This window comes from Mobula hypostoma, chromosome 26 (genome assembly GCF_963921235.1).
Source record: "Mobula hypostoma chromosome 26, sMobHyp1.1, whole genome shotgun sequence".
In the NCBI taxonomy this organism is placed as follows: domain Eukaryota; kingdom Metazoa; phylum Chordata; class Chondrichthyes; order Myliobatiformes; family Myliobatidae; genus Mobula; species Mobula hypostoma.
This window is the reverse complement of record NC_086122.1, coordinates 20,888,601-20,915,328: the sequence shown is the minus strand read 5'-3', so window position 1 is coordinate 20,915,328 and position 26,728 is coordinate 20,888,601. Positions and strand designations below refer to the sequence as shown.

Genomic DNA, 26,728 nt, shown 5'->3' with positions numbered 1-26,728 from the left:
TCTTAATTTTGTTATGGTTGTCCTTAATATGATAGTTTTTAAAGCCTGTTTAGTAACATCTTATTTGTTGGGTTCTGGAGAATACATTGAACTGACAACATCATAAAGGAATAAAATTCTTGTCGTAAGATGCTAGTCTTCATGTGGATTTTTTTTTAAGATCATTGGGGAGTTTTGTCACAAATAAATCCTTGAATAAAATTCTAATTCCATAGAGGTTCACATAGTCAAAGTGTTCCATATAGGTAAGATGAAGGATCAGTTTTTGATAGTTAGTTATCTTATCCTGCACCTGGAATAGATTTTGAGTTGAAATCATATGCCTTAGAATTCAGCCCAGGTTTTCACATTCCAACTGTTGTGCTTCCATTGTGAGGAACTTCTTTAAACCCACCAGTAAGTGAAATCGGTTACTTCACTGTGACAGCAAACATCATGTCAATCCACCCATTTAAAGAAAGGAACAACTGCGGGGGAAATAGAGAAATATGAAAAAGTAACAAATAGAAGTGACTCCCTGAGATGGGAGAAAGGGAAATATTTCTCTCGAATAGAAAACCGGATTTGATTTGTACACTTATCTGTGGATTGTTATCTATATAGACTGATAACATTTGTACTTTGTTTCAAACTTTAGTAAGTTTTCCACTATCATATTTTTGGCAAACAATCCTGAGACAATATAATCTAATAGTAGTTTTAAGGCTAGAATTTTGGAAAAGAACACCACACATATTGTTTTATTTTAATTGTTTTATAAAACAGCATATTTGGACTGAGTTAATATGCTTTTTAAATATGGTGAAGTTGTTAATATTTCTTTTAAAAATGTCACTTTTTGTCCCCCCAGAGAAATCACAAACCCAAAGGACCTAGTAATGGGTCAAATTGACGGTAGGGGTCCATACAAGGAATTCTGTAACCATAAGTGCTTAATTGAGATGAAGAGGAAGCCTGCCTCAGCCACTAGTAATATCACCACCAAGTGCAGCATTTGTCAGAAATTGTCTGTTGTAAGTTAAACATCTATTTGTGCCTGGTTTTTTTTATCATAACCCTCTTCTGTTTAGTGGGCAACTTTATGAATTTTATTCATGAGGAATTTGAAAGTGGCATTTTCATTGTAATTGTGTTCCAGTTCCTTGCAATCTTTGAATAACAAAGAAAATCTTCTGTTGTAGAAATAAAGATCAATTTAGTAGTTGAGAGAATAGCAAATAGAATCTATTATCTGTGAAGATGTCTTCAAAAAGCAAAATGGTATTGCAAGAAGTAACAGAATGGCACACAATGGAATTGTTCTTACCAGAGTTTCCAATGCACTTTATTTCAAGTTTAAGTTCAAATATATTGTATTCCCAATGTTCCTTTGGACCACAGTGCACTCACAAAACATATAACACATCACACAGCACATAACTAACATGTCACCATGAATAAGCTATGAAAATATAATTCAAAATGCATGCAGCACGGGTACACAGTACAGTATACGGTAAACAACACACTGACCTAGTGATGAGACCTTAGCGGTGGCAGGGTATTCATTAATCTCAACCTGAGGAAAGAAGCTTTTACACAGTCTAGTGATCCTAGTCCTGATGCTCTGTACCTCCTCCCTGATGGTAGCAGACCAAAGAGATTGTGGAATGGTGATGGGATCCTCAACAATGCCTTCGACTCTTGTCTACACTCCTGGTAAATGTCACAAGTAGGGGGAAGGGGGACCCTGGTGATCCTCTTGGTGGTTTCTACTATGCTCTGTAGGGTCTAGCAGTTTGATGCTTTGCAGTCTCCGTGCTACATAATGATGCAGCCAGACAGGACACACTCAATGGTTCTGCTGTAGGAAGTTGTTAGAATGGGGCGGAGAGCCTTGTACGTCTCAATCTCCTCAAAGTGTAGGCGTTGCTGTGCCTTCTTGAATCGTTGAGAAAGTGCTGTGGATCTGTGTTAGATTGTCTGTTATGTACACACCAAGGAACTTTGTACTTTTCACTCTCTCTCCAGCAGAGCCATTGGTGTGCAGTGACAATGGTTCTAATTAACTGGAGAAACTCAATGAGTTAGGTAGCACCTGTGGAAAGAAATGGACAGTTAACATTTCAGGTGCAGGCCTTTCATCTGGATTGAAAGTATAGAGGTGAAATAACCAGTATAAAGAGATGAGGAGGATGTTGGGGCAAGAGCTCATTAATGATAGTTAGATCCAGATGAAGAGGGGTTGATTGGCAGATGGAGTCAGGTGAAGAGAGGAAGGCTGGAGATACAGTAGCAAAGGCTGGGAGGTGATCAATAAAGACAGCAAGGGCTGTAGGTTATGGAACCAGATAAGAAAGGAAGGTGAAGAGTGGAACCAAATAAGAGAAGGAGAAAGGGCCAATGGGAAGTCTGGGGAGGAGATAGGGGACGCAGTCAGAGGAGTGTGTGGGTGATGTGTAGACAGTGTGTGTGGAAGAGAAAGAAAAAATGTGGTTGATGGGGCTGGAGCTGGAAAGTAGGGGTTTATCCCTGGATGAGGAGGAGAGAAAAAGGCATGGGGAGCAGATTACTCGAACATGGAATTCTCCAATTTCAGCACCCAGCAACTGTTGCTATCACCACCCTCCTATCCACTACCCGACTTGTATCATCCAATCAATTGCCCCCTCATTCAGATCTACATATCACATACAGGCTTTTGCTCGATTTCTCTTCATAGTACCTATGTCCCCTTTACTTTCAGTCCAGGTGACGGGTACTTATCAGAAATACCAACTGTCCATCTCCCTCCACTGATGCTGCTCAGACGCTGCTCATATATCATACATAATTTTACCATGTATGTTGTCCGGTAGATCCATTTGTAACCCTCCGGTTATGTTGGCTGCATAAGTCTAGGGAAGTCAGTCACTGGCTCCATCAAACATGTGAGATTGAGGTGCAGAACCTTCTGTTTGTGTGGATGCTGCGTGATGTGTTACCCTGTTACAATCAGTACCCTGAGATAACAGACAGTACACCATATGCAATTAAACGATTTAGCTTTATAATTCTTAATTTGACTGAAGGATTAGTAAAGTAAAACAATTAGAAAAGGGCCCATTTTAATGAAACAGTTTAATGTGCACAAGTTGGAGCTTACGGTTTCCCTTCCACTGGTCCTCCATTGAGTTCCCAGGGCTTTGTTGATTCCCTGCCCCACTCCAAGTCCACTCCTTTCTGGTGTCTACAACTTCTCCTTTCTGGCATTTTCTCTCCCCACCTTCTGCCGAACAAAAAAGCCAGATCACCTCGGTCTCAGGCACACAACAAGAAAAAAGAATTCCGTTTATTGGACGGCGCACATTCCAAAGCTCCTGTTATCTCTAGCCATAACACAAACACTGCTGCTACAGAAAAACTATTACATTAGCAGTGCTCCTACGGAAAGACCATTACATTAGCAGTGAAACCTTTGCCAGGGTGTTATACATTTATAGAGTTGAATCTGAACCTTAAGTATCTTGCAGAGTACAGTTGTCATAACAGGTTGGTGAGAGATTTTGAGAAGAATAATCACTGAAATACGCACATTTTATATACATTGTTTATTTTAGCAGCCTCAAGCATTGGCTAATTATAGGGCAGCAAGAGGACAATTTTTGGTGGGCATTTCTACTCTGTAATCAGTTGTGAGGAGGTGCATGAGAGCAGTACTGAATTATTTTCCCAAGAGTAAATTTTAAAAATATCTCTGGAAGTGTGTCTTCTGATATGTGCTAGCAGCAGAGGTGATAGAACCATATACATCCATGTAGCTTTGTTGGTGAATATGGTTTATTAGAATACTGTTGTTCATCACTGTATCAGAGGTATATCATAAATATTTGTTTTTTATTTCAGGTCCGCCATGAAGTGAACTACCAGAACGTTGTACATAAACTTTGTAGTGATATATGTTTCTCCAAGTTTCGTATGGCAAACAATCTCACGATGAATTGTTGTGATAACTGTGGAGCTTATTGTTACAGTGGGTCAACACAATGCCACATGCTTCAGACTGAAGGGCAGTGTAAGAAGTTCTGTGGTTCTGCTTGTTTGTCTGCATTTAAACAGGTTTGTGGCCTCCTTAAGCCAGCAGAGCTATAGCGAAGTCTGACTTCAATCCTCTTCCCGACCCTAAAATGAGTCTTGGACAAAAAGCTGTGTAGATTCACCAGAATGATACCTGGATTACAAGGGTTAAATTATGAGGAGAAATTACAGGATGTAGGTTTGTATTCCTTGGAAAATAGGAGATTATTGAGTGATTTGATTGAAGATTTCAAGCCGTTAGTGGGATCTGATAAGATACTAATTATTGATACACAATAATTTTGCTGAATAAGGAATTCAGATTAGCAAAGATTCAAGATGATTTAATGTTATTTCCTAAACACAAATGTAAGAATAATTATTGCTCCGAATCCAATGCAGCACACAAAAAGATAATGCAATACTAATTAAAAATAGTGTGTAATATAAATAAATGATAGCTTGTACACATTGATTGTTTGTCTATAAAGTGATGCTAGACTGTACATAAGGTGACTGAGGGGAAATATTAAAGTAGTGCTGGAGTTACTGGGTGGAGGTATTGATCAGTCTTACTGCTTGGTTCATAGCTTCCAGAAAGTGGCTACACAGGTTGATGGGGGTGATCAGTAGACATATAGCATGCTTGTCTTTGTTAGTCGAGGCATTGAATTCAAAAGTTAGGAAGTTTTGTTGCAACTTCGTAAATCTCTAGTTAAGCTGCATCTAGAGTAGTGCATATAGTTTTGGTTGCCCTAATATAGGAAAGATGTTGAGGCTTTGGACGGGGTCCAGAAGAGGTTTACCAGGATGCTGCTTGGATTAGATATGTGCTATCATGAGACGTTGAAGAATCTTAGGTTGTTTTCTCTGGAGCAGTAGGGGCTGAGGGAAGATCTGATGAAAAGGTTTATAAGATTATGAGAGGCATAGATTAGAAAGGCAGTATCCTTTTCCCAGGGTTGAAATTCTAAAACTAGAGGGGCATGCATTTAAGGTGAGGGGGGTAATTTCAAAGGAGGTGTGAGCGGCAAGTTTTTTACACAGGGAGAGATGGGTGCCTTGAATGTGCTGCCTGGGAATGGTGGTAGAAGTGGATAGATTAGTGACTTTCAAGAGATATTTAGATAGGCCATGAATGGAGGAAGTGGAAGGACATGGACATTGTGTAGTAGAGGGGATTAGTTAGTTAGCCATTTGATTACTTTCTTTCTTTTCAAATCTTTTTATTGTATATATAGGAAAAATAACATGAGTACATCGAAGTAACAACACTTACAATGCCTCAAAAAAAACCCCATCATCTTAAAGATCGAAAACAAAATTTTGTGATAACAAAAAAAAATCTACTGAGCAGAAAAGTGAGAAAAAAAAAGAGAACCCATTAGGTGTACAACCCCGGAGCCATGCGTCATACAAAAAGCTTCTAAAAATAAACATCAAACCGCCAGCAAGGAAAGAAAATATACTAAAAAAATTTACAATTAGATCATGGAAAAATTATATCAATTAACTCAAATGATAATAACGAGCAAATGAGCCCCATCTTTTCTCAAAATCAAATAAAGGTTCAAAGGTTCGACTTCTAATTTTCTCCAAACTAAGACATAGCATCACTTGAGAGAACCATTGTGACAAAGTGGGAACTGATGTATCCTTCCACTTCAACAAAATGGCCCTCCTGGCTATCAATGTAACAAATGCAATATCATGTTGGTCGGACACAGAAATACCTTGAATATTTTGAGGAACTATTCCAAAAAGCACAGTTAGTTTATTAGGATGTAAATTAATTTTAAGTGCTTTAGAAATTGTTGAGAAAACCGACTTCCAGAACTGTTCCAATATAGAACACGACCAAAACATATGTGTCAGTGTAGCTATCTCAGTTTTACATCTATCACAATGACTATCAACATTAGGAAAGATTTTAGAAAGTCTCTCCTTTGTCAAATGATAACGATGTACAATTTTAAATTGAATCAATGAATGGCTAGCACAAATTGAAGAAGAGTTAACCAACTTCAATATCCGCATCCAGTCCTCCATCATAGAAGTCAAATTAAGTTCCTTTTCCCAATCCTGTTTAATCTTAGATAAGGGACGCTTATCCCATTGTAATAATAAATTATAAATTCTTCCAATAGAACCCTTAATCAAAGGATTCATACTCATAATAGTATCTAACAGGTCAGCCTCCAATATGTAAGGGAAATTACTTAAATATTTTTGTAAAAAATATCTAACTTGAAGGTATTGCAGAAAGTGTGAGTATGAAAGAGAATATTTATCAATTAATTGTTCAAAGGACATCAATCTATCTTCTTTAAATAAATCCAAAAAAGAATTAATACCTTTATTTTTCCAAAGTAAAAAAATTGGATCACTCAAATAAGGCTTAAAAAAGTAATTTCAGTTAATTAAACTACAAAGTTTAAATTTTTTAAGATTAAAAAGATTGCGGAACTGGAGCCAAATTTGTAAAGAATACTTAATCACAGGATATAGGTTTAAATTAACAACTTTACCTAATTGCATAGGTAAAGGAGCTCCCAATAACGAGGTTAAATAAAACTGTTTTTCAACTTTTAGTTCCAGGTCTACCCAAATTGGCCGATCACTCTTATCAACCCAATATAACCAAAAAGACATATATCGCAGATTAACAGCCCAATAATACATTCTAAAATTAGGCAAAGCAAGACCTCCATCCTTTTTCAATTTTTGTAAATGACATTTACTAATTCTTGGTCTTTTATTATTCCAAATAAAAGATAAAATAATAGAATCAATCCGATCAAAAAACTTTCTAGTCAAAAAAGCAGGAATATTCTGAAATAAATATAAAAATTTCGATAAAATCATCATTTTAACTATACGAATACGACCAACAAGTGAAAATGTAAGTGGATTTCATCTACTAAATAAATACTTCATAGAGTCTACTAAGGGAACAAAATTAGCTTCATAAAGATCCTTATATTTTTTAGTAATTATAATACCTAAATATCTAAAAGAGTCTGAAACTTTAAAAGGAGTATTATCATATATAGAGACAGAATCATTTAAAGGAAACAATTCACTTTTACTAAAATTTATTTTATATCCTGAAAAACCTCTGAATTCATTAAATAATTTTAGCAAAGCAGGAATGGACTTGTCAAGGTTAGATATATAAACCAATAAATCATCAGCATAAAGAGAGACCTTATGCATGGTCTCATTCACAAGGATTCCATGGATATTTTTAGCCTGACGAAGAGCAATAGCAAGGGGTTCTAATATTAAATTAAACAACAAAGGACTTAATGGACAGCCTTGCCTTGTCCCCAGTGAAAGCTGAAAAAAAGGAGACCTACGATTGTTAGTGGCAACAGTAGCAATAGGGGCTTTATATATCATTTTAATCCAATTATTAAAATTAACACCAAAGCCAAATTTCTCTAAAACATTGAATAAATATTTCCATTCGACTTGGTCGAATGCTTTTTCAGCATCCAAAGATACAACACATTGTGGAATTTTAGAAGAGGATGAATATGTAATGTTAAATAGTCTCCGAACATTTGAAAAGGAATAGCGACCCTTTATGAAGCCTGTTTGATCTTTACAAATAATTTTACCCAAAATATTCTCCAACCGATTGGCCATTATCTTTGACAAAATCTTATCGTCAACATTCAGTGATGAAATAGGTCTATATGAAGCACAGTCAGTAGGATCTTTATCTTTTTTAAGAATTAAAGAAATAGAGGCCTTATAAAAAGTAGAGGGTAAGTCACCTTTCACAAAAGAATCCTTAAACATTTCAAACATATACGGAGAGAGCAACTTTCCAAATTTTTTATAAAATTCTACAGGATAGCCATCAAGTCCTGGGGACTTACCAGATTGCATTGAAAAAATAGCTTTATGAATTTTGGCTTCAGTAATTTGAGCATCGAGAACCTTTTGATCCTCGGCCGAGATTTTAGGAAAAGCAATCTTTTGTAAAAAAAACATTCATTTTAGAGGAATCTAACGGACATTGAGATTTATATAGCTCAGCATAAAAATCTTGAAAAATCTTATTAATTTCTTTATATTCCTGAGCTAAGGTACCATCTTTCCTACGAATTTTCATGATTTGCCTTTTGGCTGCAGCCATTTTTAATTGAAATGCAAGCAGTTTATTATTTTTATCTCCAGACATATAAAATTGGCTCTTTAACTTAAGCAAATAACTTTCAATGGGATGAGTTAATAACAGGTTATATTGTGATTGAAGTTCCACCCTTTGTTTAAATAAATCAGTATTGGGGGAAATTGCATAAATATTATCTAAATCTCTAATTTGTTTTGAAATTCTATCTAATTCTGCTTTACTTTGTTTTTTTTTAGCTGAATAAGAAATAATCTTACCACATAAAAATGCTTTAAATGTATCCCATATAAACTAATTTAGACATACCCCCTATATCATTAAAAAGAAAAAATTCTTTTGTCTGGGTTTCAATGAAAGTGACAAAGTCAGAGTTTTGCAATAATGTCTGAGACATGTGCCAAGGTGGGCGGGCAAGAATGACATCTTCAAATTCCAAAGACAAACTCAGAGGCGCATGATCAGATATAGCAATAGCGTCATATTTGCAAGTTTTAACACTAGGCAAGAAGCGGGGATCAATTATACTATAATCGATCCTCGAATATTTTTTATAAATGTGTGAGAAGAAAGAATATTCTCTATTATCGGGATGAAGATACTTCCACAAATCAATCAACCCAAAATCAATCAAAAAGGAATTAATAAATGACGCGAATCCATTTGGAAGTCGCTGATTGGTTGAGCTCTTATCAATCATAGGATTTAAACAGCAATTAAAATCTCCACCCATTATGAGCATATATTCATTTAAGTCAGGCAGTAAAGCAAATACCTTTAAAAAAAGAAGGATCATCTAAGTTAGGACCTTACAAATTAACCAAAACAACTTTTCTGTTACAGATTGTTCCTTTAACAATTAAAAATCTACCATTAGAATCTGATTCAATATCCTCTTGAATAAATATGTTAGGTTTAATGAAAATAGACACGCCTTTTGTTTTACTCTGAGAAGTACAGTGGAATTGCAAACCATTCCACCATCTAAAAAATCTATTTTGATCTCCCGCCCTGATATGTGTCTCTTGAGCAAAAATTATATCAGGTTGGAATCGGTTAATAATTTTAAAAGTCTTCTTTCGTTTAATAGGATGATTCCAGCACGTACATTCCAACTTATTATATTAATCAGTTTGAACAGCATACTATAATTTCATTCTACTTTATACATGCACAGAGCACATACCAATACAGGATGATCAAAGATGGCGGTGATGAAGAATACAACCAAATAAAAAAACACGCATGCTCCGGAACCACCCAATGGGAAAAAACTCCTAACTCTAAACCCACCCCACCCACACCCAGAAACCCGAAAAAGGCAAGCGATCTACGATAGAATTCAAAGCTGCTGACTGCTCTGTCTGTGTTTTCTTTCCCTCCCCCCAGTTAGTAAAAAAAAGTAGAGTGACCTTGTGAAAAAGACAATAAAGTCTCGGCAAAAAAAGGTATTTACATTCCATCGACTAATAAACAAGAAAGAACCAAAATAATGTTATCTCTTAGAGAGAAAAAACAGCGCCATGTTTAAGTTTAATATTAATTCCTTAAAAAAGCTTTAAATTCAATTATAAAATGTTATAATAAAACAGAAAAAAAATATAAAAAGCCCTATTAGTAGGAAAAAACTACCAATTAGCTAACAAGTATTAAATTAAAGGAACAAATCGCCTTATCTTCTTCCCTCAGTCATAAGATGTCCAGAGATCATTTGAGCAGAGATACTTAAACCATAAATCTTTCCAAGGGAAAACCAATAATATGCAATAAAGAACAATGCTCTGTGTTCTTTAATTAGTCTCTCGATGAAATATACAAGTGACCTTCAGAAATCTTCTTGCCAAAATGCGAATAATATACAAATAGCCAAACAGCCTTTCAGATGGATCATTCAACAGCGGCGTCGGTGACAACGGCAGGTAATGGCTGAACAAAATCCAGTGCAGCTTTTGGATCAAAAAAAGTACGAGGAGGAGAATTAGCAGGGAAAATTTTAATTCTTGTCGGGTACCTCAGAGACTGGAAAAGATTTTTATCATATGCTTGTTTCATTACCAGGGCAAATTTTGATCTTTGTTCCATTATCTCTCTTGGATAATCTTTGTGGAAGCGGAGCTCAGATTCCATAAATCTAAAAACTCTCTGTTTTCTTGCCTGTCGCATTATTTGATCTTTAATTTTAAAGTGATGAAAGCAAACCAGAACAGATCTTGGTTTACTGGAGTCCTTCGATTTTGAGATAAACGCCCTTATGTGCCCTTTCTATAGCAGGCGGCTTTGATAGAATGATAGGAAATAAAGTGTGGAAAAGCTTACCAAGGTAAGCCGTTAGATCTTCATCTTCAGCTCGTTCCTGCAGCCCAACAATTCTTATATTCCTTCGTCGAGACCTAGTTTCCGGGTCTATAATCTTATTTTGATATCTTTCCAAACGAGTTGTAGCTTCAGACAACTTTTGCTTAGTTATCTTCAATTCCTCTTTGTGTGAAATAACTTGAGTTTCCAGGTCTTTAAGTTTTCTCAGAAATGACTTCATTTCATTACTATTCTTTTCCAGTTGGTCTTTAATTGATCCATTCTGATCCTTAATTGAATTCAGTGTCCGAATGATATCTTCAGCCCACGATGGCATTTCATCAGATCCTTCCTTTTGCACCTTTCCTTTCCCATTACCTTTATCACTAGGTTTAGGTAAATTCTTCCCACTTCTTGTAGACATAGACATATTGATCGCCCTCAAGAATCAACAAGTAAAAATTTTAAATTCAAAGCTTAAACTAGGGGGAAAGAAAGAAAACTAAGAGCAGCAGAAAAATACTGCTACTCCATTAGCAGACAGGGGCGGTCCTCATTTGATTACTAATATATTTGGTTCAGCACGACATTGTGGGCTGAAGAGCCTGTTCTTGAGCTGTACTGTTCAATGTTCTACCATGCCACACAAACCTTGGATTTGAATGCAATCTTTTGAGCCATACAAACCCAGATATGAATGCAACCTGGATTGAGTTATGATTGATTATAGCACTAGAGAGATGGGAATTCATTAAAGTATTTGTTTCTGACTGTTGCCAATTGACCTCTTAAAGTGTTTGTACATAGACCAGATAAGGGTATTTTAGACTTGAATGTACAACCTAAAGGGATCACTAGACTTGACTGTGCAATTTAGCTTAACCAAAAGTAATGACCACTTACCTGAGATACTTGGGTCATGAAGCTTAGGAAGATGAATAAAAAAATGTATGGATTGAATTTTGAATTTCAGATTCATTTGTCATTATTCATATGTTCTATGCACAACTATTGCTCTTTCAGTGAGGAATTTTTGTTTTGGTAGAAAAGAAAGGGACAGATAGAAGATTAGTGAACTAATTTCTTCTCTGTAGCTCCTCCAATTCCTCTATCACCTTTCCAGACTTATCCATCAGACTGTGCTGTGCTCAATGATAAAGATGCTGGTGTTGAATTAATTAAATGGGCTGAGTGACTTCCCTTTTATTATTATCTTGAGAAAGTAAAATAATGGAATTTTGTACACTTAATACTGTTTATTCTCACAACAGAAATATTCAAAGATTACTCCATGCACTTGGTGCAAATCTCTGAGGGCATCTACTGAAATGGTTGAAAACATAAACTCTTTTGGAAAAACTGAACATTTTTGCTCAGTTAACTGCCTTTCAGCCTATCGAGTACAAATGGTAACCACACAAGGTAGTGATATAATTTCTTTAACTATTAACACAAGCTTTAAGGAATTTTAATTATTTGTGCATTCCGCACCTCTGAGATACATCTATGAGTATGACTTCAAAACCAATTTTGAAGTGATAAGCAACATGCACAAAATGCGGAGGAACTCAGGCCAGGCAGCATCCATGGAAAGGAGTACGGAAAACATCACTGTCTGAAGCGACAACTGTACTCTTTTTTTTTTCCAGAGTTGCTGCTTTGCCTGCTGAGTTCCTCCAGCATTTTGTGTGTGTTGCTTTGGATTTTCAGCATCTGTAGATTGTAATTGAAGGGATAAGCCTTGACATACATTACATGATTCTGGCTTTATGCTAAACCATGCAACAGCAGTAGATCTGCCTGCATAAGGGAGCCTCCTTCAGTGAAGCAGGTTTTGTTTTCTGAGCCAATTCCATTGAATTCTCTCTCCTGAGATTGGGAAGACATATCATATAGCCTTTGGGGGAGAGGGGAGGTAGAATAAACATCAATGATAAAAGGGCAATCATGCCTTGCTGATGAGTTGACTTGCAATTCAAGGGTTTAATAATAGTTTGAAAGAACATGGGCTTTGATGTTTTTTTTTGCTGTTTCAGTTAGAATGGTTGAATAGAAAAAAAGATTCACTAAATTTCGGGCAAGATAAAATTTTTACTACAATACATTTGCAGCAAAATATTTACTGTATTTAAAAAATTTACTGTATTTAAAAAATTTAATGACTTTTTAAATTTGATTTGGGTACATGCACCTGTAATCAAATGTTGACAGAATTGTTATAGTATGTTTTTATTAATTTCTTGCAATTGTGTATCTGGAAGTACATGTTGCATTAGAAATACAAAGTATTACAACTTTTTTGGCTTGTACTCGAACTGTTTAGTTCATTAATGGATACTCTGTTTCCTTGGTTTTAGTGGATATGTTAATTTAGCTGTTGATTATTTAGTGCTATTGAATATAATATGATTTTGTGTTTTAATCAATTAGGTACCAGTGTCCAGTGCAACTACTGTAAAATGACAGTGACACCTCAATACCACCTTGCTATGTCTGATGGTAGTATTCGGAACTTCTGCAGTTATAATTGTGTGGCTTCTTTTCAGGTGAGAATTTATTAAAGACTTGTTTCAAATTCTGAAAAGCATTTTTCAGGCCTTCTCTGTTCCTGGGTTTCCTCATCTGAGCTCTTGAATACCATATCTTGTAAGAATTGTTAACACTCGAATAATATGCACAATTTTTAGCAGTCAGTGTTGCTTTTGACTTGTGCCATGAAAATTGGGGGAATACAAAAAGGTTCATTAATGTGAAAAGAAAATATTTACCACATGCCCATGATCCTATTTACAAATTTTGCTGGTATAGATAAGTCTGGAAAACTGACCTATTGAATTACATTTCAGTGCCAGTAAACTCATCTGGTTGTTCATGAGACTTCATAGTGTTCAAAGTAAATTTATTATCGAAGTACAAATATGTCACCATCTGCAGCCCTGAGATTAATTTTCTTGTGGGCATACTCAGTAAGTTTGTAATAAAATAATAATCATAATAGAATTGATGAAAGATCACACTGACCTGGGCATTCAATCAGTGTGCAAAAGACAACAAGCTCTGTATGTACAAAAAGAAATAAGTAAAAATAAATAAATAAGCTATAAATATTGAGAACATGAGATGAAGAGCCCTTGAAAGTGAGTCCATAGGTTGTGGGAATGTTTCAGTGATGGGGCAAGTGAAGATGAGTGAAGTTATTCCTTTGGTTCAAAAGCCTGAATATTGAAGGGTAGTGACTGTTCCTAAACATGGTGCTGTGAGTCCCGAGGCTCCTTCCTGATGGCACCAGTGAGAAGAGAGCATGACCTCGGTGCTGGGAGTCCCTGATGATGGGTGTTGCTTTTCTGTGACAGCGTTTCATGTTGATGTGCTCAATGGTGGAGAGGGCTTTACCTGTGACGGACTGGGCCGTATCCACGACATATTGTAGTATTTTCCACTCAAGGCCATTGGTGTTTCTGTAATAGTCTGTGCTGCAGCCAGTCAATATTACTCTCCAATATTACACTGTTATAGAAGTTTGTTAAATTTTTAGATGTTGTGCTGAATCTTTGCAAACTCGTAAGGACGTAGAGGTGCTGCTGTGATTTCTTCATAATTGCACTTGTATTCTGGGCCCAGGGAAGGTTCTCTGAAGTGATAACACCAAGAAATTTAAATTTCCTGACACTCTCCACCTCTGATCCCCTGGTGAACACTGGCTCATGGATTTTCAGTTTCTTCCTCCTGCAGTCAATAATCATCTCATTGGTCTTGCTGTCATTGAATGAGAGGTTTTTTCTGGGACCGCCCAGCCAGATTTTCAATTTCCTTCCTTTATTGATTTGACCTATGACAGTGGTGTTGTCAGCAAACTTAAATGTGGCAATAGAGCTGTGCTTAGTCACACAATCGTAAGAGTAAACGAGTAGAGCAGGGAGATCCTGTGTGACACCTGTGCTGATGGAAATTGTGGAGTAGACGTTGTTACCAATCATAACTGACTGGATTTGCAAGTGAGAAAAGTGAGCTTCTTTTCACCATCTTCGAGTGTGTCTTATTTTCACTTCTGCCTCTTTTGTAGCTGAACTCCTGCTTATGCTAAACGTCTGAAGTGTGAAATATCTGAAGATATACTTTGAATTACAAACCTGACTGTTGTTCAGGGAATTTACACAGTGGAGAACTTGTAATTGATAAGTGGACTAATTTTTAATTGGTCAGACAAGGTCAGTTGGTTTAGACAAATTAGCAAATTCAACACACCCAGTCAAATTAGGTGATTGCTTTCGTATTAAATGGGGCTGCATGAAAAATATAAATGTATTAAATTTTAGGTTGAATATATTTCATTAATTTACATTATTATTTAATCATACATTTGATTTTGAGCTGAACACAATCGAAGAAATATTCAGGTCAGGCAACATTTTTGGGAGAAAGTAGCAGTTTAATCAGAACTGCTATAATGCGCTGACCATTATATAGTTTCCTGTTTAAAAAAAATCAGATTATGAAGCTCTCTGAATGCTTTGGGGCAGCTGGGTGCTGCTGCTGGTCAGTGACCATCCCCAGCTGCCTTGGAGCTATGACAGCAGGTCTGTTTTTTGAACCATCATTCCTTTTAAAGATTGATGTAACAAAATGTTTTACAAGGCTATTTTGAGAGGACAGTTAAGAAGAATGATACAGGAGCTGCATATAGATCAAACTTGGAGGAGATTATGCCTTTTATTAGGGGTTATAGTGATCCAGTTAGCTTTCTGTGTTCATTACTGATGCTGCTTTATATTATGTTGGTGTTCCTGATTTATGTGTCTTGGCTTTCATGATGGGAATTTAACAGTTTATTCTTTATTAATTGGAATTCATGTTGAAGTGCAGATACTATATAATCCTATACCAAATGAATAATTCAAACAGTATCAATTAGGGGTTAACAGTTGAGAGCTTTACGATCATAGATCATCATGGTCTCTTATTTGCCAAGTGGGAGTAGGCTTGTCAATTCTTGATGCCTGTTCTGCCATTCAATAAGATCCTGTCTTGGCTCACTTCCCATTCTCTTGCTAAACTTTTTTTCAGAACCAGAATAAGATTTATTATCTCTGTTTTATATGATATGTTTCTTGTTTGTGGCAGCAGTACAGTACGATGACAATAAATTACTATAAATTACAAAACAAATAGTACAAAAACAAGGAATAATGAACTGTTGTTCATGGATGGCTCTGAAATCTGATGGTGGAGGAGATGAAGCTGTTTTGAAATTGTTGAATGAGGCTCTCTGGTTGTAATTTAAATATCTATTGATCTCTGACTTGAAAACATTGAATGTCTCCACCTCTTTGTCTTTTCCAAAAATTCAGAACCCCCAAAGATCTTGTTCTGTCTTTAATGGGGAATCCTTATTCTGAAACAGTGCACATTAGTTGCTATGTTAAATATCCTCTCAGCATATATTATATAATGCCTTTTTGTGTTTCAGTAAGATTACTGCTTATTCGACTATACCTGTATATACATGGGCCCATTCTGTTCAGTCTTTCTTCGCACTTCAACCTCATCATCCCAGGATTCATACTAGAGAACCTTTTCTGCACTGCCTCCCATGCAGACATCTGCTTCTTTGAATACAGAGAACAAAACGACAGGAAATCACATTTTATCAACTTGGTCACTCACATAACCTATGTATTTGCAAGCTCACTGTGTCCTCACAGTGTATTAATCCACCTATATTTGGATTAACAGCAAATGTGCAACAAGGTGGACTGTTCCGGTATCCTTATAGTTACTGGTCATGAATTAAAAAGTGGTCCATTTATTTTCTGTTGATTAGTTCATATAAGCCAGTCTTTGCAAATATTTAACCCCCTCCCCATATTGTTTTTGGGGAATGACTATCAGAAAATTTAGAATGGGGCATTTCATCTGTTAATATTTTGACAGAAAGCAATACTAGATGTAACGCAGAAGGTTTGCGATCTTTCTGGCAGTTCTTTAATGGCTAAACTTTATAACTTCCCCTCAGTTTTACAATGAAAACCTAGCCTGCTTAATGAGTTAAGCTCTGTGTACATTTTTGTTAATCTGTTTTATTTTACTTTTCCCATTTTGTTAAATTCTGTTTATACTTCAGTGTGAAATTGGCCACATCTTTATCAATATAATTTTGCAACCTTGTGCACTTAATAGAAGCTTACATGCTTAAAATAATTCCTGCCTTTGCTGAGGTTTGTTTCAAGTCGAACTATACACTTAATATACATTGGAATATTCAATTGTGAGCTACCTGGGCCATGGCAAAGCTCCCACCTACCCCAAACCTCTTTCTGTTTCCACAGGGATTGCTCTCTTCTGCAGGCATCTATGACTTCCTGGTCCACTCATCTGTCCCAACCATTCCTTCCCATACGCTGTTATTTTTCCCTGCAACTGTAGGAAGTGCAACGCTGGCCATGATTCAGGGGTCCAGACAGCCCTTCCATTTGAAGAGTCACGTGCTTCTCCTCCACCCTGTTCTTTTGCATTCAGTGCTCACGATGTGATCTGTACGTTAGCGAGACCAAGTGTAGACTAGGCAACCTGTTTTGTCGAGCACTCATGCGCTGGAATCCTGAACTTCTGGTTGCCTGTCATTTAAAATCCCCTTCCCACACTGACCTGTCAGTCCTCCACTACCTTCGCTGTCACAGTGAGGCCTCAGGCTGGCTGGAAAAACAGCACTTCATATTCCACTTGGGTAGCCTTAGCCCAGTAGCATGAACATGGAAGTTTCCAATTTCAGGGAACCAACGAGACTAATGTTCTCTTAATACTCCAACCAGTCAAAATAAGCTTTCTCCCATTGTTCACCTTTTCCATCTCTCCAGCCCTATACCTAGACTCATCACTCTTCCTTCATTTGGTTCCATTTGCTCATTTTCTTTCCCTTATCTGGGTCTACCCATCACCTACCAGGTCTTTCTCACCTCCTTCCCTCTCGTCTACATACTACCTATTTTCCCCTCAATGCTCTCAGCCCAAGGTGTTGACCATCCATTTGCTACAGATGCTGCATGACCCACTGAGTTTTTCTGGCCTTTTATTTTTTTTTCAAACAACTGGACACATCAGACACTTGTGTTTCAAGTCAACTGGATAACTTCAGGCCATAATGTATTATGCAGCTGCTGTTGCTAGTTTTCAGTATGTTTTACAATTAAAGACATTTAATTCAGTCACTTGTATTTCTGAAAGCAACATCCAGGCAACTCTTCTGTGGCAGATTTTGGCTCTATCTCATTAAAGAAAGGCTGAGAAGAAATTTACCCCTTAAAGTGATACTGAGCCTAGAAAATATCTGTAACAGACATTAGAATAACTAGTCTTGCATTCCAAAATGACAGTGTTTCCAATTTAGAGTCTTTGTGGGGAAAAAACTACAATTTCAATTGTAATTAAGAAATGTACATGAGGGGGAGAGGTGGGTCTTTAAAAAGTGACTGTTTCATCCTGAAGAGTTTTTAAATATATATATATATTTGATTTTCTGGCATCAAAGCTTTATTGAAACTTTATCACAATTGACTGTAGCATTACTAGAATTTAAAAGTGAGTGCATGCAAATCATTAAAGTTCTGTCCACCCCATTGTGTGTTGTATATGATATTCAGGCAGCGCTGATAATTTTTGGAAAGTATATTGCTCAAGTTGTAGCATTATGTTGTGCTCAGTAGTTTGCTCCCTATTCCCAAGATGGCGCTGGCGATATACAGTGGCATTTTGAGGGCAGTTAACAAAACTATTGACTATTCTACTAATTATATTTTTTCTCAACTATGATCATTGCAATCCATAGCCTGTAATTTCCCTTTGAGAGATGTATTTTTGAACCGCGTGAACAACCTGGTGAAGGATTCGGTGAGCTGGACTCTCCAGAATGCAAGTACAGTATGATCACAGCAATAATTGCTAGAGAAGGACATCAGGCTGGATTGAAACTCCAGGCCAGAGTTAGGTTAAAACGATTAAGGCGTTGAGGATGAGAGTGAAGGTCTCACCTCAGCTCTGAAATAACTGCAACTGTGGTCTACAGCCATTGGACTCCTGGGTAGCCTCTGTGCTGAACTAACTCTGAGGCTGTGGACTCACTTTCAGAGATTATGCCGTTCAGGTTCTGTGTATTATTTGTTTACTATTTTATTGTTTGCACAATTTGTTATTTTTCGCACTTTGGATGTTTGACGATCTTTATTGTGTAGGATTTTTTGTGGATTCTGTTGCGTTTCTTTGTTTTGTAGCTGCCTGCAAGGTGAATCTCAAGGTTGTACTCTATATGGTATACATACTTCGATGATAAATGTACTTTGAACATATTTTTCTGTGACTGATTGGTTTGTATGAAGGAGTTTTACAAACTTGCACAACAAAACTTGGATAGCTCCTGCTTTGGGGATGCATGCAATACAAATTTATAAAACCTTTTGTGTACCACATAGACCATAGAGCATTGTAGCCTAGACAGGATATTGGCCTCAGAATGTGTGAGGCATTGCAAAAGGTTAGATTACCAGGCATGATTACGATATCAAGTTTGTACTCCTTGGAACTTAGATGGTTAAGGGTCAGTTTGGTTCAGGTTTTCAGATAGGATTTGATAGAGTAGATAGAAATTAAACTTGCTACATCAGAGATGTTGAGTTTGAGAGTTCAAGTTTCTAGGAGTGAACGTCGCCAACTTTCCACAAGAATGCTCAACAATGCCTCTACTTCCCTAGGCGATGAAAGAAATTTGTCTTGTGCTCTGTTTGACCCTCACCAGTTTCTATTGATACACCATAAAAAGCAACCTATCCAGATGAATCAAAGCTTGGTATGGCAGCTACTCTGCCCATGAGTGCAAGAAACTGCAAAGTTATAGATACAGCACGTTACTGAAACCAGTTTTCTCTTCATGGACTCTGTTTATACTTCTCACTGCTTTGGTAAAGCTGCCAGCATAACCAAAGACTCCAATACCGCCCCCCCCCCGAGATCCTCAGATGTTCTCTCTTCTTTTCCCCCTCCCATCAGGCAGAAGGTACAAAAGCAGCTGCCACCAGATATAAAGGCAGCTTCTATCCTGCTGTTACAAGACTATTCAATGTTTCCCTAGTATGATATGATGGACTCGATGTCACAAGCTACCTTATTGTGACCAGGCACCTTACTGCCTACCTGTATTTCACTTTCTCTTTCGATGTTACCCTTTATTCTATGTTCTGTTATTGTTTTACTTTGTACTACCTCAATGCGCCATTATACTTAATTAATCTGGATGGTATGCAAGGCATGTTGTTCACTGTACTTCGATGCATGTGACAATAACAATATTTATATTCATTTAACGTGAGTCCAGAGTGCACAATGTTAAAATTAGAAGGTGCCCTTTACGAGAGATATCTGACAACATGTGAAATTCTTCCCTTACCAAAAATAGTAAATACGAACTCAATTAAAAAGTTTAAGTTAGAATTGTATACATTTTTGGAGCCAAAGGATGAAAGGATGTTGATCCATCCAGGTATGATCAAGGATTGCCAAAACAAGCTAAAGTTTACTCACTTTGTTTTGATGTTTCTGTGGTTTAATTGTGACTTTTCCAAGTCCTCCTTAATTGGCGCAGTTGAACTTTCTTGTAGCAATATTTTCCCATTGTAATGAGGTGGATATTACACATGCTAACCAACTATGTCATTTAAAATATTAAATAGTGTTAATATAGAGAAATTAGATAGTAAGTGTTTCATGAGAAGAATGACACAGTAGTTCAGGTGCATAGGGAAAATTTGAGTTTCTTTTGCCACGCCCTTTACCCAAGAAAAACTTCTCCCCCCACCAAAAAAAATTATAGCAAAAATTTTATGGGATTGATTGTACAAGCAATGGCAGCTATTTTCTTAACCAGTATTTATTCATTGCTTATGTTAAGAATGATTGGAAGTAGTTTTAATGTAAGAAAAATTATATTGCAAATACACAAATATTCAGTCCTATTACAGATTTTAAAAATTAGTTCAGTAAATTATGTTGAAAACTTAAAAATAAAATTAATTTCTCTAATTTTTGCCTTTCCTTTGCTGACAGGCATTATTCAGCCAGGCTGCTCCAGGCTCTCAAACTGTTGTACCCTTGTCGCAGGGTCAGGTAACCATAAACATTCCATCCACCACTTCAGTGGTGTCTGGTGCTCCTGTGGTTTCTTCTTCCTCTGTCACCACATCTGCAGCAGCGGGTTTACAAAGGCTTGCTCAGTCTCTGCAGGTGACAGTAGGTCGGACATTTGTCAGGTTAAAATGTCATTATTGCCAGCGGTTGTTCTTCTCTAAGCCTGAGCTGCTTGAATACAAGGTAAGGGTTTTTGATGTACAGTCGTTTTAACTTTCATACATTTCTGCATATTTTGCAAGAAAAAAAATCTTATGTTCATCTTTCGGAAACAGGCATAATGCTCAGCTTTTGACCACATCTAAATTCTTTTTGCTGGATCTTTTTCAAGAGTTTTTAAAAATAATGTTTGTTTTCATTGCCTGACTAATGGATTCAGGAATTCCACACATTTTTAATATATTCATTTCTCCAGTTCGCCGATTTACAAGCCTTGCTGAGCCAAAGAGATATTATGAAGTAAATTGTGCCGCAGCAGTTAATTATCCAGTTTGGCTCTGGTTTCAGGCTCTTGTCTATGCTTTCCATAGCTGAGACAGGACAAAATATGTGTGCTGATAGTATTGTTTTTTTCTTAGCTAAGGAACAAACTATCCTTAGTCTATTGCAGAGAGATTTAGGCCAGTTAGAAGAGTGGGCTGAAAGATGGCAGATGCAGTTTAATGCTGATAAATGTGAGGTGCTACATTTTGGTAGGACTAATCAAAATAGGACATGTATGGTAAATGGTAGGGCATTGAAGAATGCAGTAGAACAGAGGGATCTAGGAATAATGGTGCATAGTTCCCTGAAGGTGGAATCTCATGTGGATAGGGTGGTGAAGAAAGCTTTTGGTATGCTGGCATTTATTAATCAGAGCATTGAATATAGGAGTTGGATGCAATGTTGAAATTGTACAAGGCATCAGTACGGCCAAATTTGGAGTATTGTTTACAGTTCTGGTCACCGAATTATTGGAAAGATGTCAACAAAATTGAGAGAGTACAGAGAAGATTTACTAGAATGTTACCTGGGTTTCATCTCCTAAGGTACAGAGAAAGGTTGAACAAGTTGGGTCTTTATTCTTTGGAACATAGAAGGTTGAGGGGGGACTTGATAGAGGTATTTAAAATTATGAGGGGGATAGATAGAGTTGATGTGGATAGGCTTTTTCCATTGAGAGTGGGGGAGATTCAAACAAGAGGACGTAAGTTGAGAGTTAAAGGGCAAAAGTTTAGGGGTAACATGAGGGGGAACTTCTTTACTCAGAGAGTGGTAGCTGTGTGGAACGAGCTTCCAGCAAAAGTGGTAGAGGCAGGGTCGATGTTGTCATTTAAAGTTAAATTGGATAGCTATATGGACAGGAAAGGAATGGAGGGTTATGGGCTGAGTGCAGGTCGGTGGGACTAGGTGAGAGTAAGAGTTCGGCACGAACTAGAAGGGCTGAGATGGCCTGTTTCCATGCTGTAATTGTTATATGGTTATTCATCTTTATTTAATTGAAATCATTTTCTGATGGTATCTTGGTAATTTGCCTCAACCGTTAATTTATTTCTTTGTTTCAGTTCTTTAAGTTGAGCTTTTTCTAAAAGTGTTCGTAGTGCAACTATTAATAGGAAGTGTAATCGTTTTCTGGTATGTTTTATGTTAATCATGACATGCATACCATTTAAGAATGATCTTAAATTGCACAATGAGTGTGAAAAGCAAAGCACTGTGTGATACCGTGAATCTGAAATAAGAGCACAAACGCTGAAGTGACATTTTGACCTGAAAAAAGTAGTTACTTCTGTCTCCAGAGGTGCTGCCTGACCTATTGAGTATTTCCAGCATTTTCTGCTTTTGTGTTGTAGATAGTGTCTAAGCATTTAAAAAAATTTGCTAGACCTACTTAAAAAGATATTAGAATGTAGAATGCCCTTTAAGTGGGTATTAAGTAAATAATTACAAATACAGCATTCTGAAGGATATGGGCAAAGATGAATGCAGCTGTATGGCTCGTTCAGGTTAGATATGTTGGAGCAAATGTTGACCATTTCTGCTGCAGTATCAATTTATCTCTATCATTTCAAGCATCTGGCCATCTGGTTAGTATTATTATAAAATTAAATTGAAAATTAAATTCAGGCTTTTATGACAATTTTCAGGTAAGGAACGTATATCTTTGGAACTGCATTTCCTGTAGCAAAATGAAATTTTTCTTTGAGCCCTCTGTTATAATGCTTCACAATAATGTTTTATGGATGAAATTATTTGGATCAGCGTAGTAATACACGTGATGCCTTGATAGCTTTTTCACTAACAATCATTTAACTTTCTCCCCCAGGGTAAAATGGTTCAATTCTGTGGAAAATCTTGCTGTGATGAATATAAGCGGATCAACTCTGTGGTTGCAATCTGTGAATACTGTCGGTCAGAGAAGATTGTAAAGGAAACTGTAAAGATTTCAAATGTTGACAAGCCATTTTGTAGTGAAGGTAATAGTTTTACCCTGAAATAGTTTGCTGTGATTTAAGTGCTGACACTTTAACCCTCTTCTCATTTCTGAACTGGTTCTGGTTTCTGTTAAGCTCGTTGGTCATCTGAAAAGAGAATTTTTTTGTGTAATGTGTTCAGAATATATGGAAAGAGAGAAGTCATTATTTAGCCTGTAAAGTATGTTTTTTTGTAAGACTTCATTGATAATTTGCATTTCTCACTAAATTGATTCAATCCTAAGAAATAATACTTAATAAAATAGTATTTGCATAATTGAGGAAAATCTGACTACTTAAATATACAATATTTATGTTATATTATAGTACTATAAAACCAGTTGTTCGTGAAAGGGAATGATCTTTATTGAATGTTTTCCTACAGTATTAGCACCCTGTTTCTATGTAATGCACTAATTCATAAAGTTGTTATAAAAAGGAACAAAATAAAAGATCTAGCTACAGTCTAGTTACAAAACTATGATTTCATCACTGGGGATTGCCTAGCTAAGAAGTGAAGTATTGATTTTAAAGATTGTACTTTAGGTAAATAGGATCATAATAGGGATAATGGTATAGCATGGAAACAGGGCCTTCAGCCCAATGAATCTATGCTGCTTATGAAGCACCATTTGCACTAATCCTGTTTTATCTTTCTCACATTCCTCAGAGATCCTCCCTTTTACTTGCACACTAGGGGTAATTTACAATGGCTACTTTAACCACCAAGCTAAAAATCTTGGGGTCTAGGAGGAAATCATTCCACCCAAGCAGTCACATGGAGAATATGCAGTTTCCATATATTACCAGAGCTCAGGATTGAACCCAGGTCACTGGAGCTGTCAAGCAGTTGTGCTGCCTCCACAAGTGCAGGAGAAAACAGAGAGAATTTTTGAAGTAATGATTTGCTGGGAAGTCTAAGTCCACTGTCTATGCTGAGATTAGATGTTGGAATACAGAGGTATGATTATTTCCTGGAACCATACTGAGTACTTGATTAAGCAGTGGACTTATGTAGCAGACCAAAAGAAGCTCCAAGATTGGCCAGAAACAAAAACGATTTTTGTAATTTTCAGGTTTTTATTATTATTCCTCTCCTCACCTTATGGCACACCGGGTGGAAACCTTGCCGTTTCTTTTGGCATTTTTGTCTTACTTTTAAGAGGCCAAGTTGCTATCTCAAAACTCAACCTAGCACAGACAGAAAGCATGCAAGGAGCTGGTTAGGGCCACTCGCCTTGAAGTCACTACACCACCATTTGGCTAGTCTGCAGGTTTTAGCCATAGTAATTGGTGGAGATGAATGTGAATTAAAATGTGGTTCATAAGTGCATCGAAAATTGAGATTCAATATAAAGTTTTTAAAGAAAGTTTACCAGAAAAGTTGATAAAGGAAAGGCAGTAGATGTTGTCTACATGGACTTTACCAAGGCATTTGACAAGGGCCCGCATTGGAGGTTAGTCCAGAAGTTTAAGTAGCTTGACATTCAGAATGAGTTAGTAAGTTGGCTTTGCTGGAAAAGCCAGAGTGGTAGTAGATGGTTGCCTCTCTGACTGTAGCCCTGTGACTAGTGGTGTGCCTCAGGGATCTCTGCTGAGTCCATTATTGTTTGCTGTCCATATCAACGGTCTGGATGATAATATAGTAAATTAGATCAGCAGATTTGCGGATTACACCATGATTGGGGTTGTTGTGGATATTGAGGAAGGCTATCAATGCTTTCAGTGGGGCCGGACCAACTTGAAGAATGGGCTGAAGAATGGCAGATGCAGTCAAGTGTAAAATGTTGCACTTTGAGGGGACAAACCAGGATAGGTCTTACATGGTGAGTGGTAGAGCACTGAGGAGTACAGTAGACTGAGGTCCTTTAACATCTGCCGGACGATGCTGAGGATGTTCTATGAGTCTGTGGTGGCCAGTGCTATCATGTTTGCTGTTGTGTGCTGGGGCAGCAGGCTGAGGGTAGCAGACACCAACAGAATCAACAAACTCATTCGTAAGGCCAGTGATGATGTGGGGATGGAACTGGACTCTCTCACGGTGGTGTCTGAAAAGAGGATGCTGTCTAAGTTGCATGCCATCCTGGTCAATGTCTCCCATCCACTACATAATGTACTGGGTGGGCACAGGAGTACATTCAGCCAGAGACTCATTCCACCGAGATGCAGCACAGAGCGTCATAGGAAGTCATTCCTGCCTGTGGCCATCAAACTTTACAACTCCTCCCTTGGAGGGTCAGACACCCTGAGTCAATAGGCTGGTCTTTGACTTATTTCATAATTACTGGCATAATTTACATATTACTATTTAACTATTTATGGTTCTATTACTATTTATTATTTATGGTGCAACTGTAACGAAAACCAATTTCCCCCGGGATCAATAAAGTATGACTATGACTAGAACAGAGCGATCCAGGAATATATATCCATAGTTCCTTGAAAGTCGTGCCACAAGTAGATAGGGCCGTACAGAGATCTTCTGGTTCGTTGGCCTTCATAAATCAAAGTATTGAGTACAGGAGTTGGGATGTTACGTTCAAGTTGTCCAAGATGTTGTTGAGGCCTAATTTGGAGTATTGTGTACAGTTCTGGTCACCTATCAATCAGATTGAAGAAATGTTAAGAAAATGTACAAGGATATTTCCAGGACTTGGAAGACCTGAGTTGTAGGGAAAGTCTGATTGATTAGGACTTTATTCCCTGGAGCACAGAACGAGGAGAGATTTGATAGACATTTACAAAATTGTAAGGAGTATAGATAGGGTGCAGGTCGATGGGACTAGGCAGCATAATGGTTCTGCATGAACTAGGTGGGCGAAAGTGTCTATTTCTGTGCTGCGGTGCTCTATGACTCTAAGAAGAAGTAGTGTGTTTGTTTTGATTTTTAGGAAATATTTTCAGAGCATTCTCTTATTTCATTTGCAGGTTGCAAGCTTCTTTATAAACATGAATTGGTAAAACGTTGGGGACTTCATTGCAAATCTTGTAGTTCCTGTTCACAGTCTTCAAAACGCCTGATCAATCAGCAGTTTGGAGTCAAAATAGAGGAGTTCTGCAGTGAAGAATGTTTGTCCAAATTTACTGTTTTGTTTTATCAGGTACATGCCCTCAATTGTTCAGCCATAGTTAAATGGATCAAAATGTTTATTGTTTTTAATGTTGCTTCTTCCTATTCATTTATCGTTTGAGCTGATAAAATATATACTGAATGTTTTTGTGAGTGTTGTGAAGTTTTGCTGGAGTCAAATCTTTTAGGAGTATATTGTATTTTGAATCTGCGTGGTATTTTGTGGCATTTCAAGACCTGTGTAATTGGAAGGAGACCTATTGCCATATCCATGTCTTGTATTTAACTTTATTCTAGATAAATTAAAGTGATCCAATTATTCATTAGGGTTTCAAAGTTGGTCCAGCAAAAATATTGGTGGAACAGCTCTGAGATGCAAGACATGGATTTGGAGATTGGTCTCCATCCAATTACACAGGTCTTGTGATGCCTCAAAATACATATGCCTATGTGGTTGGAACTGGCTTGGGTTGAGAGAAAGCTGAGAAACCTCTGATACTGTACTTGAACTTCAAGAATCAAAACTTGCGATTTATTGACACTGAACAGCTGTACTATAACTTG

The 26,728-nt window shown here is 37.1% G+C and overlaps 1 protein-coding gene across 7 annotated transcripts in view; it reads left to right on the top strand.

Annotated features, from left to right (window-relative positions):
- LOC134338194 (zinc finger MYM-type protein 4-like) overlaps window positions 1–26,728 on the top strand; it is a 228,336-nt gene that overhangs the window by 140,720 nt on the left and 60,888 nt on the right. For all 7 annotated transcript variants that reach the window (XM_063033844.1, XM_063033847.1, XM_063033846.1 and 4 more), the window contains 7 exons: window positions 851–1,013; window positions 3,865–4,077; window positions 11,743–11,893; window positions 12,902–13,017; window positions 20,561–20,824; window positions 22,947–23,097; window positions 26,023–26,195. In XM_063033844.1, coding sequence (XP_062889914.1) covers window positions 851–1,013; window positions 3,865–4,077; window positions 11,743–11,893; window positions 12,902–13,017; window positions 20,561–20,824; window positions 22,947–23,097; window positions 26,023–26,195 — 1,231 coding nt within the window. The remainder of the gene's footprint in view (window positions 1–850; window positions 1,014–3,864; window positions 4,078–11,742; window positions 11,894–12,901; window positions 13,018–20,560; window positions 20,825–22,946; window positions 23,098–26,022; window positions 26,196–26,728) is intronic.